The 15,040-nt window shown below is 46.6% G+C and overlaps 2 protein-coding genes and 1 long non-coding RNA gene across 3 annotated transcripts in view; 1 reads left to right on the plus strand and 2 right to left on the minus strand.

Moving 5' to 3' along the window:
- Positions 1-4,034: 4,034 nt before the first annotated feature.
- Positions 4,035-7,637, minus strand: gpr6 (G protein-coupled receptor 6). The gene has a single exon (XM_030344401.1). It carries the CDS (start codon positions 5,579-5,581, stop codon positions 4,601-4,603), a length of 981 nt encoding a protein of 326 aa, XP_030200261.1. The 5' UTR covers positions 5,582-7,637; the 3' UTR covers positions 4,035-4,600.
- A 752-nt stretch (positions 7,638-8,389) lies between these two features.
- Positions 8,390-15,040, minus strand: part of fig4a (FIG4 phosphoinositide 5-phosphatase a) — a 77,511-nt gene continuing 70,860 nt past the window's right edge. Inside the window, exon 24 of the mRNA XM_030344815.1 lies at positions 8,390-8,950. Within this exon, the coding sequence (XP_030200675.1) occupies positions 8,773-8,950 (178 nt within the window). The 3' untranslated portion in view covers positions 8,390-8,772. The remainder of the gene's footprint in view (positions 8,951-15,040) is intronic.
- Positions 13,108-13,753, plus strand: LOC115534131 (uncharacterized). The gene is made up of 2 exons (XR_003974290.1): positions 13,108-13,343; positions 13,521-13,753. It is a non-coding gene; the product is annotated as an uncharacterized LOC115534131 (long non-coding RNA).

Below are 15,040 nucleotides of genomic sequence, written 5' to 3' on the forward strand. Positions count from 1 at the left end.
TTGCTGGGGTCAGCACTGGGTTTCTTGAGAATAGGGGTTATTGCAGCTGATTTGAGGGGTGACGGAACAGTACCAGAGATGAGAGAGGAATGGATAATTGCAGTTATAAGAGGGGTCAGGGATTGAATGCAACCTTTAACCAGTATTGTAGGGAGAGGATCAAGTTGGCAAGTGGATGGTTTAGATTTGCGGACAAGGACGGAATTTTCAGCAGTATGTATGTTTATATGTACATACTACTTCAGTTTTCTCCGCAACTGTTCATTTGGTGGACTTCCTTGGAGTGGCTGGGAGCCTCTGGAAGGGAGTGTCGACGGGGAAGTATGAGAATGAGCGGCTCTTTGAGAAAGCTCCCAGCAGCAAAATGGGAGGCCAAGCGATCTTTTTAGCTCAATTAAAGGCCATACAGCAGAGCTGAACTCCTTAGACCAGGGAACCCACTGAACCAGTTCAACTCCTTCCTGGGTCTTCAGTGAGGGGCTCTGGACCTTAAGCAGGTCTGCTACAGCCACACACACACACACACACACACACACACACACACACACACACACACACACACACACACACACACACCTCTATAAAGCTTTCTGGATTCAGCCAGAATACTGACCAGGGAGCCAGCCTGGGCAATTCTCTCTCATACCCTCTCACGCACGCACAAACACACACGCACGCACGCACGCACGCATGCATGCACACACACACACACACATGCACCCACATACAATGCATAACTTTGCAACTAACCACACAAGTTCAAACATAATGACGGGCTGCATATTCTGGTTGTGTGCGTGTTTCACTGTTGCTAGATAGCTAACCCTAACCAATGCTGCATGATGTCATATGGCAAAAACAAATGGTGCATGGTTTATGTTGATTTTGTTAGTGAGACACAGGCAATTTGTTTGAGTGTATGTGTGTATATTTGTGTGTCTGGGTGTGTGTGTGCTAGGTGTGTGAGCGAAGGAGAGAAGGAGAAACTATCAATTGACATTCCTGAAATAATTCCACTCTGTAATTGTGATAGTGATAGGAGGGCCACTCTCGTCTTCAACTTGCAAGCATTATTTAATGCTCTATGGCTGAGACTTAGACTAACTTATGCTTTTTCCACAGAGGCTATCAGTTCAGCACTGCGGCGCTGTCCATTTCCCCCTCCCCCTCCTCCCTCACTCTGGCTGTATCCATTCATGCAGAATATGCCTCCAGATGATGCAGGTCACGTTAATGAATAACTTTTGGATCTGATTATTATGAATACAATTCAGTTTCCTCTGTATGCTAGGGTTGGCTATCATAGTATGGGTCAGCCTTACATCCAGTGGCTTCTTCGTCGATTGCATACTTCATAATAATGACTCTGAAAAAATACAAAAAACATCTGTTGGTACCTGGTGGATCAGCAAAGATGTGAACAAACATCCCAGTCTGAACACAGCGTCCATTAGCTGTCTGGAGCAGCCTCCAGTTCCAGAGCACTCTCAAGTTGCCAGCTGAGGGCCTAATGTCTTCAACCTTTAACCAAGACCAAGCTCAACAACATTTATCTTAGTGGATGTCTTTGAGGCGTCGCACTGGTTGTTTTAGGCATTAACAATAAATAATTTGGCCCTTTGAACAATATGCAAGAGAGTTCCAGCTGCTTAAGTAACACTTAGAGAGATTCCTAGGCCAATAGTTTCTGAGTGTCCATGTTAGGTTCCTTTAAGGTAAGGGATAAAGGAACAAACAACCAGAGGTGTAAATATTGAAAAGACACACATGAAAAGTAGAAATATATGCTATATTGTGGGTGTTAGCACAAAGTAGGGGTAAGGGGACCAATGGCGGAGACAATCGAAAGCAACTGAGCAGAAAAAAACAATGACTATAGAGCTGAGCTCCACAGAAAGAGAAGAACCAAAACCCTGACTAGCCTAGCGACAGTGAAACAAAACAAACATGGATGGCATCCACAGCTAACCTAGTGTGTCAAGCTGATCTAAGTTGGGCTGTGTGCAGGGTACCCCTGCTAACCTAGTATCTCTAGACAAGGTGATCTACGTGAGCTATGTACAGGGGGCACCAGCTAACCTAGTGTCTCTAGACATGGTGATCTACATTGATCTATGTACAGGGAGCCCCAGCTAGACAAACAAATGAGGAACGGCTCAAAATGGAGCACTTGGCAGCATGATCCAAAGAAAGGGACACACCTACTGGGGCCATTTACACCGCCTGGTTTCAATCAGGAACACCTCCCACAGGGAGGTACCTGTGGGAAGACAGAGGAAAACAAGACATGCACAACAGCACCACTGTGCCATCGTCAAAGCAAGGTACAAGGTATAACATCCCATCGATTGTATTCCTGGTTCCCTACACACGTCTCCCTATCCGCTGACGCCTGTTGGAACACGCTTGCAGATAAACCCATTGTGTCTAGAGCAGGGGTCACCAACCTTTTTGAACCTGAGAGCTACTTCCTGGGCGCTGAGTCATACGAAGGGCACCCAGTTCTATAGACTCTTCTGAAATAACAAATGTTCTCAGTTTGCCTTTAGTTATATATTACTATTAATGATTAATGATACTCATCTATGTGAAGTCATGTTAATTAATTAAGTCATGTTAATGATTTCTCACAATAATTATCAACTTAAAAAAGGTGGGAAAGAGTTGTTCAAGAATGAGTAGTGCTATTTTTTGAACAGGCCTGCGGGCGCCTCATGTGGTCCTTGCGGGCGCCATGGTGCCCGCGGGCACTGTGTTGGTGACCCCTGGTCTAGAGAAACAGGGGGCCCAGGTAACTGCAGCTCCTCGGGTTAGAGCCAAACATCTATCCATGAGAGATGTCCTCTATGCATGGCCAGATGTCCACCATGAATGCTGACTTTTTTATCGTCTGAAATTAACCGGTTTTACATTTACATTTAGGGCATTTAGCAGACGCTTTTATCCAAAGCGAATTACAATAAGTACATTTGTCATAAGAAGTGCAACAATATATCGCTGTCGGTACAGTAAGGATGTTCATAGAACCAAGTGCAAGTACAACAATCGCTAGGCTAACCAATTCCCGGTGTTACAGCAATGATAGAAGCTACTGCAGTTGCTACACAGTTAAGTACTATAATACAATATAGTTCTATTAAAAAGCTTGCCAATATCGTACAATTGCCCAGTTCTAACAAATGCATGTAAACCTACGCGTGGCATAATCTGTCCTTGTTTTGTGTAAGCTTGACGAATTGGATAGAATCTCAATAATTGTCATGAGGAATCTTGGCTGGATGCCGGCAGCACCTAGCCTGGCACCGCCCACCTACCTACTTCCGCTCAATTTTCATTTCACTTCAGTACTAGGTCTGGGTCTGCTTAATGTAAATGCGTTCCATGTAAACCAGATTTCTGGCGGTCCAATCAGCGAACAGAGGGAGTGGCTGAGAACGATGACGTCTAGGTCGCGCGCCAGTTTCAGTTGTAGTCAGAGGAAGACAATGGAGAAGGATACGAGAGAAGCTATTCGGTCTGTTGCAAGAGCAAGAACAAGCTTTGCAGAGATTGTTGGTGGCAATGATGTTGTGGCGCTTCTCCCCACCGGGTTCGGGAAAAGATTGATTTTCCAGCTGGCTCCTTTAGTGGTGAAGGAGCCGGTCCCGTCGCATGACATACGTCACGACCAAACGCTATGCGATTGGTTATGGCAGATCCAGGGTGGCACTGGGCAGATCCAATCATTTTAAAACTTCTACAGACACCCGCCTCCAAGTGAATGAACGTTTGTCAATTGAGCAGTTCCAGACCTTCTGTACAAATGAAATGAAGTACGATGGTCTGGTAGGACCAGGCTAGGCAGCACCTTCCCTGTCACCGCTTGTTTGTTACATGCTCATGCACATCTTTCTGAACCCGTGCTGGGAGCGCTTGTACCGTGTGTCATTAGTCTCTTCAAACAGGAGAGAGAGAGAGAGAGAGAGCGAGAGCGAGAGCGAGAGCGAGAGAGAGAGAGAGAGAGAGAGAGAGAGAGACAGACAGACAGACAGACAGACAGAGTTTTTTGTGCGTGCAGCATTGAAACACGTGAGAGAAATTGATCATGTCGTATGAATGATCAGTTTTATTAATATATTCCTTTTAAAAATAATCATAGATGGAACAATACAAAATAGAAAATGACCCACAATACTGACAAACTTTTTAACACACAATAGGCCGATGCATTGGCATTTTTACATTTAATAAAGTGCAAGATTACAGCTTTATTTGCCTATTTCCAAAATCAGACCTTGTTCACAGCATTTAAACGTCATCTTATTTTGTTTTAAAGACGTGATAAAGTGCATATATGCGTGAGATCAAAATTTGTAGCGTCACACATTCATTGGTGCGTCAAGTAACAGAATGTCAATGGATGCACAATGGGTTCTCTCCCCAGAAACACACACACACACACATATGCACCCATAAAAAAACAGACAGACGCACACACTGACAGACAGACAGACATACGCACACAAGACAGACAGACAGACGCACACATTGACGGACAGACAGACGCACAGACAGACAGACGCATACACACACACACACACACACACACACCCTCTCAAGCTCAGACGTCACTGGGCGACCTGGAGCGGTAGGCTGCGTCCCTGAAGCAGCCGCAGAGCAGCAGATAGAGGGCCCGCTGGATCTCTTGGTTGCGGTAGGCATAAATGATGGGGTTGATCATGGAGTTGTAGGTGGCGGGCAGCAGCGTGGCGTATGTATACACCGCCGGGTACGCCCTCTGGCCCACCAGGCAGTAGGTGGCGAAGGGCAGCCAGCTGGCGCCGAAGGTGCCAAGGATGATGGCCAGCGTGGACACGCCCTTCTTGGTGGCCACGTAGTGCGTGGCGCTGAAGAAGTGCTGCTGCAGGGCAATCTGCTGCGTGTGGCGGCACACGATCTTACAGATCCGGATGTAGAGCGCCAGCATGAGCACGAAGATGAGGAAGAAGGAGGCGGCGAGCATCGTCAGGTTGGCGCGGGTCAGCGGCCGCACGATGCTGCAAGTTTCCGGCGCGCCCAGACAGTTCCAGCCGAGCACAGGCATCAGGCCTAGGACCAGCGACGCCCCCCACGTGAAGAGCAGCATGCTGTGCACGTAGCGCAGGGTCCGGTCGGAGAAGTAGGTGAGGGCGTTGTATAGAGAGAGGTAGCGGTCCACCGTGATGGCGAGCAGGCTGCTGATGGAGGCCGTGAAGGAGGCCACCAGGAAGCCGACCGTGATCAGGCTGATGGCCTCCGAGGAGACCACGTACTGGAACACAAAGTTGAGGATGAGGCCCACCCCGGCCAGGAGGTCCGCAGTGGCCAGGCTCCCGATCAAAATGAACATGGGGGTTCGGAGGGTGGGTGTGTAGAAGATGATGGCCACCACGATGGCGTTCTCACAGGTGATGACAGTTCCCGACATGCAGAGCATGATGTCCCAGGGGTTGACGGGGAACAGCAGCGGGGCGGAGGAGTACTGGAGGCTGCCGTTTGGCTCCGAGGACTCTGCCGGCCAGGGCACCGCCGCCGAGGAGTTCACCATCCCAGCTCCATCCATATGGTCCACCTCAGCGCTTTACCATGGAGACTATATTATACTCGAACTCTGGGGGAATCTAAAATCAAAGATAATCAGTTAAAAAAAATTATATATATAACCAGCTGTTCCAAACGCCGCTCCTGGAACTAAGATCGCAACTTAAATCTGTTTCGTTTTTGGAAAACGACATCAGACAAACATAGCGATGGTTTTTTTATAATAATAAATTTCACCAAACATACCTTCTTAATGATCGTAGAAAGATGATATTTCAGCGGCCAAAATCTAAATCAACTCCCGAGATTTGTTCCGTTTCGCACGTACCACAGGTGGTCTACCGGGAGATAGGACCGGGGAGGGTCGGTGGTCTACCGGGGGAAAGGACCGGAGAGGGTCGGTGGTCTACCGAGGGAGAGGACTGGTGAGCAGAGGGTCTACCGGGGTGAGGACCGGGGGATTCAAGAGCAACAAAGTCAGAGTCGGCGGGAGGCGCGTGGACTGCTATAAAGCCAAGTGACGTCAGGATGTTTTTTTGTTGTTGTTGCTTAGAGAGAGAGAGAGAGAGAGAGAGCGAGAGAGCGAGAGAGAGAGAGAGAGAGATTTTTTAAATGTGCCTGCAGTATTCAAACACGTGAGAAAAATTGATCATGCCGTAAGCATAATCTTTTTTTTACATTTTTTTAATTAATATATTCCTTTTAAAAAATATCATAGATAGAACAATACAAAATAAAAAATGACCCACAATACTGAAAAATACTAACTTTTTAACAGTTATGTTAGTTATGGGGTTCACGGTGCAATCCACTTTTCGGTCTGTCAAATATCAAACTGTCAAAGCCAATGCATGCATTAAGATGTGGTTTGTAAATATGTCCATGCAGTGATGAAGTGGAACTATATAAAGTAATAAGAAATCCTTCTAATCCAGCAATGGGTGGCTGCCATTGGTTTCAGGCTGAGCCAGGATCCGGCTCTATGTCACCATGGCATTAGTTACAGCACACACACACACACACACACACACACACACACACACACACACACACACACACACACACACACACACACACACACACACACACACACACACACACACACACACACACACACACACACACACACACACACACACACACACACACACAAAGAAACACCAGGAAGTCACCATGCCACTGCCATCTCTCTCTCACTCTGAGTATATATTGCTCTCTCGCAGTATCTCCATCTCTCTCTCTCTCGCAGTATCTTTCTGTCTCTGGCTCTCTCGCAGTATCTCCATCTCTCTCTCTCTCGCAGTATCTTTCTGTCTCTGGCTCTCTCGCAGTATCTCCCTCTTCTCTCTCTCACAGTATTTCTCTGTCTCTCCCAAGTTCCAGATGTTGGGTTGCAACACCTAGTTCAATGAATCATGTGAATTGTGCTCCCTGGGACACAAAGACCTTGTAATACCCAGAAGGTACTGACTGTTCTGATGTGATCTGCTCTTCAGACCCATACCATAATGATTACCTCACACACTCCACACCCCCTTGTCAAACCATTATCTAATGTTAGATTGACACATGCCTCCAATAAAAAGAATGTATATTATATAAAACAATTGTACTACCTTTTGTTTGCATTGTTTAATTAATGATATAAAACAATACATTGTAACAAAAAAAGATAAATTAACCGGTCAAGCAGCCTGGACTGAATTTGGAAAAATTAGGGAAATGCTGAATTCAGTCAGACAACAGTAGGACAGCTGACGATATAGAGCTGTAGTCTAACCCTGGTGCTAACCTCCCCCCAGTGTGAGGTGGTGCACCCTATTAAACCAAAGCCGCCCCACTGCTAGAAGTGGTCAACCATTGAAAGGGGTTTAATTTCGAGTTCCTCTGCAGACTGCTGGAGGTCTTCAGCATAGACAAGCCATTAGAGACAACCGCCCCAAAGTGGCCTCATTTCAAAACTAGAGCTGTCAGTTAAACGCGTTATTAACGGCGTTAACGCCGTTAATAACGCGGCGTTTTGGCTCAAAACAAAGAAGCAGTAGCCTGACTGCTATGTTCAAATGACATTTGTTCAAAGCAGTCGTTTAATTGCACTATAGGCTCTTTTTTTGTATCGTCCTGTTTTGATCAGTATATGCCAATGTTGTTATCAATAAAAAATCATTTGCACAAGGCAAGCCGATGCACTTCACCATGTTGATAAGAGAATTAAAATGAGAAGAATTATGGGACAAAAAAATCAAGGGATATTTAGCATAGAAAAATAATTTGCGATTAATCGTGAGTTAACTATGACATTAATGCGATTGATCACGATTAAATATTTAAATCGCTTGACAGCTCTATTCAAAACACAACAGGACCTTCCAGGGCAAGGGCCTCTTCTGTTGGAAGTAGTTCACCAATGCTTAGAAGTAGACCATAGAGTCTAGGATTGAGTCTTCACAAGTATTAGACCTTTGCAAAAAAACAAACTATAAAGAAGCAATCATAATAATATAACTCATACTGGATGTGTACAAAATAGTAGTACTACGAAGGAAACCCAGGGGGCTCATCAAAACTAGTTTAAGGATTTAATCTTACACCTTTCAGTGTGGTGATACTCCCCATCGCTGGCGGGCATCACCACACATGCTCATATACAACGGAGGACATGCCCATTGTGACCTTTGAACCGCTCTACAAACTCTGCTGTATTCAACCAGTGGAGCAGGGTAGCCAGACATGGAAACATTGGGTTTTGTTCATGCGTGTGTTTGTGCGTGCTTGTAAAGAGGAAGTATGAAGGACTAGACTTTAATTGAACATTTAAAAATAGTACATATTCATTTCAAATACTTTATTTTAAAAATAAATACAATTAAATTTCACTGATTTAAAATTAAATTAAAAAATGATTGTAATATACACATTTAAAAACAGTCACTTTATATGCTCAAGTATCACTTTTAAATAAAACATATTTCATAATAATTGACAGCTTTGGAGTATTTACAAAGAATGAAAAAACATTTACTTATCAGGATCAATTATCCAGATGCCAGCAAAGTGTTTCTGCTATCCACTTAAAATAAATAAATACAAAATAAATTGATGATTCAGCAATATACACTTTCCAGGCAGGGATGCCTATCCTTATCCCCTGCAGACCAGGCTGTTGCCGTACGTTCAGAGAACTGGCTGGAGGCCTCATGGTCACTGGCAGCCTCACATGTATCTGTTCTTGATGTACTCCCGGTACATCAGCACGTCCTCCCTGCACAGGGACCTCACCTGGCCCTGGCCCGTCATCACATGGCCCTCGAACACCTCGCGGCTGTCAGGGTCAACCTTGGGGGGGGCCGTGGCGTAGACGCTGTCCTCCTGGAAGAGAGACACCGGATCCCTTGGAGGAAATGATGGAGAGGAACGGAAAGGCTAAATTAAAGAGACAGTAGAAGCAAATCAAAATACAGGATGACAATTGGAAAGTGGGAATGCTGAATAATCGTATTCTAGAGAATCAGCGCGCAGGGAAGCTGAGTGGAGACCATGATTAATGTTGTGAGATGCTGTCTAACTGATGAACAAAATCAAACAATTACAGCAGCAGTTTGCCCTCAAGTCAGTCAACAGTCAGTCAGCTATCAGAATGAGATCAAATGAGCACCACGGCTCTCCTAGCCATGATGCTAAACTGAACAATGTCTCATCACTATGATAATAGTCCGCCATTGAGTCGAGCCATATCGCGGCACTACTAGCCTAAAATGTATGTGAAAATGTACAGTTAGAAACGAGTTCAGCCAGCATAATTTAAGTAAAAGCACAACCTTGTTTTTAAATAAATATTGCCTAGTTAAACCCTACTATTGTACAGGGTTAGTCATGAGCCAGGCCTAGACCCTACTATTACCCCACTATAAACCCTACTATTGCACAAGGTTAGTCATGAGCCAGGCCTAGACCCTAGTATTACCCTATTACTGTACAGAGTTAGTCCGGGTCGGGCCTTGGCCCCCTACACAAAACACTGGAGGTCGGTCCCAAGTTTTTTCGTTGGTGTAATGGTGTGTTTGAGATGCATCGTACACCTCCCACACAAGTTGCTCTTGTGACGTAATTTCCTGGCTTGTAGCACTTATAGCATTCCCGTTTGTCTTTGTGGGCATCGCTACACGACAAGTTGGGGAAGAACAGTCATTAGCTACATTAGCCTCTTTAGCATACTAGCTTGAAAACAAACGACACAAAAAATTACATTGTAATGCTGGCATAGAAAGACGGCAATGCATAAATTGGTGACCGGAATAAAGCAGCAATGTAGTGTCTAAGAGAATTAAAACGACCAACGTGGTACAAATGCTAAGAAAATACATCTCCTTATGGGCGCAGCAACCTTTGTTTGTAGAGTAGTACGGTTAACCTCACTGAACTCGGTTGACTCTCAGTATCCAAAGTGGATACGACCGAAAGGGGGTGACTATGGAACTCATGCGGCTGGAGTAAGATGCATCTCGAACACACCATAAGTATGCAAGGCCAGTAGCGAAATATTTCTGTTGAAATATGCAAAGAAACTGAAGATAACCACAAGCCTGTGGAAATGTCTTTCTATGGTTTCATAAAGCTAAGGTGACACCTGTCAGTGTCCACATTGCCCTGTCCCGCCGTACAGGGCTATGTTTAAATAATAAAACAAAACCTCAGCAAGGCAACACCACAGCAAAACCTCTTCGTTTTTAAAACCTCTGTCGCGGGTGGACGGTGCATGAGCCGTGCACACCCCCCCCCAGACGCTTCCTTGAGTCCTTGATGTCTGAGAGCGGTTTAGGGACAATATAATAACAATTGGTCTTCAATAGGAATGGCAGTGCTTTCCAGGAACAGTTGTGAGGCTCACTCTGATCGGCAATCCCCTGGAGAAACTGGATACAGAAGGAAAGAAGGAAACAGCAGAGGCTACAGGAAGCCTTTTGCTGGAGCCCGCCAATATTAGGGCGCGCGCGCACACACACACGCACACACACACACACACGATGACTGAAGCTCTCTTGTGAAGCTCTCATGAGGAGGAGCATACCTATTATCTGTTCTGCACACAAAGGGCACAAGAGACAATCTGCTGATGACTTTTGAAACGTTATTGTATATTTGGCAAGACATTTCAGTGCAATCACTAATAACATGTGCACCACTTACGACATATCATCAGTTCCAAAGTATTGCCCCTGTCACTTTCTTCAAAACTTGGCATCAGATTGATTTCAGTGAGGAATAAGTCCCAGACTCTATTAAACATGTCCTCTTGACCTTCCACTTTGCATGGGATCCGTTCATAGGTGACTGTTTTACACATCATTTACTTCCATTCTTTGGAAGAAGAGGAAGCAGATTACTTTTCTAAACTTGCATCTCAAAGGCAGTCAAAAAGATCAGGGTCCGAGATATGAGGGCCTCGGACTGCAGACCTGAAACTTCAGGGGCGTACCATTCCCACCAGGAGCATACCAACTCCCATCAGCTCCAGGGGCATACCATTCCCATCAGGGGCGTACCACTCCCATCCGCTTCAGGAGTGTACCACTGCCATCAGGAGCGTACCACTGCCATCAGGAGCATACCACTCGCATCAGGAGCGTACCACTCGCATCAGGAGCGTACCACTCGCATCAGGACTCAGTAGCGTACCACTCGCATCAGGAGTGTACTACTCCCATCGTGAGCTTACCATTCCCATCAGGAGCGTACCATTCCCATCAGGAGCGTAACATTCCCATCAGGAGCGTACCATTCCCATCAGGAGCGTACCATTCCCATCAACACCAGAAGTGCACCACTCCGATCAGCTTCAGGAGCGTACCACTCCCATCAGGAGCGTACCACTCCCATCAGTTTCAGAAGCGTACCACTCCCATCAGGAGCGTACCACCTCCCATCAGCTTCAGGGGACGTTCCTTAGCGCCAGTCGCCACCTTGGCAGACGTTTTCTTTGTTTGTGTTTTTTCAGATGGGTTACGAGTAAAATGGTGACTTTTCTGGAAATGAAATCATGGTATCATATTTCGCTGAGAGATGCTAGGACTTGGCCGAGCCCCGCTACTTTTGAGTGGCCCTCGGGGGGGACCACGTGACTCAGAAACTGAGTTCTATAGAGATGGCGGGTCTGTGCTGGCGAGTGTGTAGGCAGTGACACATACAGTATCTGACGAGTTCCAAAATGGCGGCGCACGTAGTTGCAGCGGCTCAGTGCTTTCCCTGTCGGTACTTCTTATGTATGTGTGTGTACATGTTGTTTTGTATCCGGTCGACATTCTGTGCGGAAAACAACTACAGCCGGCAGGATCACCTGAAGCTTGGAGTTTGCTGGGAGCAGAGTGTCTCATCTGACTTTCTCCACTCACACAACATTCCTCCGGACATCGCGAGGTGCCCCGGCTCTTCATGGATTACCATCCCAGCGGGCAGGCGAAGAAGGCGCAGGGAGAGGAAACAGAAGCGGGGCTGCAGGGCCAGCGCGCTAGCAAGGCTACGGAGGCAACCCCACAAACCACCGCTTCCCAGCATCTTCCTTACCAACGCCAGATCCCTCGCTAACAAAATGGACGAACTTAGGCTATAGGTTGCAACCAACACTACCATCAAGGACAGTTGCATCCTGTTGATCACAGAAACTTGGCTTCACTCAATAATCGCGGACTCAGCTATACAGCTAGCAGGCTACACATCAAAACGCCAGGACAGGACGAGTAACTCCGGTAAAAGCAGTGGAGGGGGACTGTGTGTTTATGTCAACAACATCTGGTGCACTCACACAGTGGCTATAGACCGTCACTGCTCCCCAGACTTATGTATGTGACTATCAAATGTCGGCCCATTTATCTCCCTAGAGAGTTTACTGTCGTCTTGATCACTGCTGTTTACATCCCACCGGATGCTAACGCTAACATAGCTCTCAGACTTTTACATAGCAGAATTAGCAGTCAGTAGAGCAAGTATCCTGATGCAATGTTTATCATTGCATCAGGATACTTATCATTGCATCAGGATACAATCACGCTGACCTAAAAGCAGTGTTCCCAAAATTCCACCAGCACGTTAAGTGTGCGACCAGAGGAGCTAACACATTGGACAAGGTCTACTCAAACATCAAGGGTGGCTACAGGGTCAGGCCACTACCACACCTAGCTCAGTCCGACCACCTGTCACTGCTTTCTGTTCCTGCATACACCCCCCTCAGAAAAACTACTAAAAGGACTGTTAAAACATGGCCCGATGGAGCCTCTCAGCAGTTGCAGGACTGCTTTGAAAGGACCTGCTGGGAGATATTCAAAGATCCAGACCTGAAGGTGTTTACAGACAATGTATTATGTTATATTAAGAACTGCATAGACATTGTCACAGTGGACAAACGCATTTGTGTCTATCCCAACCAGAAGCCCTGGATGACTAGGGAGGTCCAGCAGCTGCTAAAGGAGAGGAACACCGCCTTCAGATCAGGTGAGGGGGCTCTGTACAGCGCAGCACGCTCCAGTCTCAAGAGGGGCATCCGGAGGACGAAGTCGGATTACAGGAGGAGGATCGAGGACCACCTGGACAGCAACAACACCAGGCAGGTATAGCAGGGAATCCAGAACATTACCAACTACAAGACCAACCCAGGGGCTGCTGAAGGTGATGTCTCGCTGGCGGAGGAGCTGAACCACTTCTTCGCCCGTTTCGAGGCAAAACCACCAGATGCAGCAACGCCACATCCAGCAGCCAACAGCGACATCATCCTCACGGTAGAGGAGCACGAGGTGAGGCATACACTGCGGGCAGCCGCTTTGAAAAACTGGTTCGTAGTCACATCATGTCATTCATCCCCGCCACCTTTGATCCACATCAGTTCGCTTACAGGGCTAATAGATCTACTGAGGACGCTGTGGCCACAGCCCTCCATGCTGCTCTGCTTTTAATACAATCCTCCCCCACAGACTGGTGCTCAAATTGGAATACCACACTCAACCTGCCTTTGGATTAAGGACTTAACGGACCGCACTCAGAGGGTAAGTTTGGACCTCCACCGCCTCAGCACTGGCTCCCCACAGGGCTGTGTGCTGAGTCCCCTGCTCTATACCCTCTATACCAGTCATACTCAAGTAGCGGCCCGCGGGCCACGGGTGTCTATTAATGGCCCTCGAGCTGTTTTGAAAAGTTTTTTTAATTATTAAAAAAAAAAAATAAATAAATAAATAAAAATAAGAAATCGTGCTGGGCGCTCTTATTTTGAAACCGCGCCGCGATCTCAATACGAGGCTGGGGGTTGCAACGATAAACATAGCACTCCAGCCCACAGACCGCTCCAGCCCTCCCAGACTCGAGGCAGACAGTCCATCTCAGCAGCAGTCAAGGACGATTTAGGGTCGTTTTAGACGCAGAGACGTAAGCACGTAATTTACACAAGGGACTTGGTTTAGACAAGTTTTGATTTACGGTTCCTTTAAGGTTCCTTAAGGATTGCGCGTGTTGCAAGGGGATTCTCCGCCAGAACAGTAGGGGGAGCAACGAACGAATCTGTGGGCGTGGAAGTGGAAATCGCTGGCTTGTTTATATTTATAATTATCATAATTCGTTCTTGTGTTTTCTTCTTCTCCTTCTTCAAAATTCTTCATTCGCTTCTGTCACGGCCTTTTAAAAATGGCGCTATTATGCTGTAAAACCGGAAATGTGAGACTCCTGAAAGGATGTGGTTAGCTGGCCAATCACAGTCTTTGCGAGCTGCGTAGGGCCGTAGTGTTTCAGTCGCATAGTCAGGAATTTTGGCCGACGCACTTAAGCACGTAAGGGGGGATATTTTACCGCGCAAGGGGGGGTTATGTATCTTACGTGCTTACGCGTTACGTCTAAAACAGAGCATATATCGGCCTCAGTCACACGTATACCGACCGGCCCCTTGAGTCACTGAAAAAGATTTTTGTGGCCCCTCATCATTTCTACTTGAGTACCACTGCTCTATACCCACGACTGCACTCCCGCCCACCACAGCAACACCTTCGTCAAATTTGCAGATGACACCACAGTAGTGGGGCTCATCTCAAGGGGGGATGAGACCGCCTACAGAGACGAGGTGGAGCGTTTGGTGGGGTGGTGCAGTGCTAACAACTAGGGCTGGCCCGAATTATTCGAATATTCGAATACTCGTTCGGAAAATTAGTATTCAAAGCTTAAATCAGTATTCGGAGCTTCGTTTTTTGTTTTTTTCCCGTACGTGACGCTACCAGAGCGAGGGAGGCAAAGCGTCAGCGACACAGAGCAGAGAAGCGAGAAAGGTGGAGGAAGAATAGATATCTTGTTTCCCTTTACTTTATAACGCAACATTAGCGGGATCTCTGGAGGAAAAGTAATACTTAAAACCTTAGCTTAGTTGTTTGTTTACGTTCGCTGTACAGCACCGCGCCAATCAACTGTGACTGGCTTGCTGCAGAGCGTGAGCGTCTTAGGAATATCCAGTCAA

Source organism: Gadus morhua, chromosome 21, assembly GCF_902167405.1.
Source record: "Gadus morhua chromosome 21, gadMor3.0, whole genome shotgun sequence".
NCBI classification, from domain to species: domain Eukaryota; kingdom Metazoa; phylum Chordata; class Actinopteri; order Gadiformes; family Gadidae; genus Gadus; species Gadus morhua.

Bases quoted from the DNA above. Each gene is read 5' to 3' on its own strand.
- gpr6 (XM_030344401.1), bottom strand. From the start codon at position 5,581: ATGGATGGAGCTGGGATGGTGAACTCCTCGGCGGCGGTGCCCTGGCCG.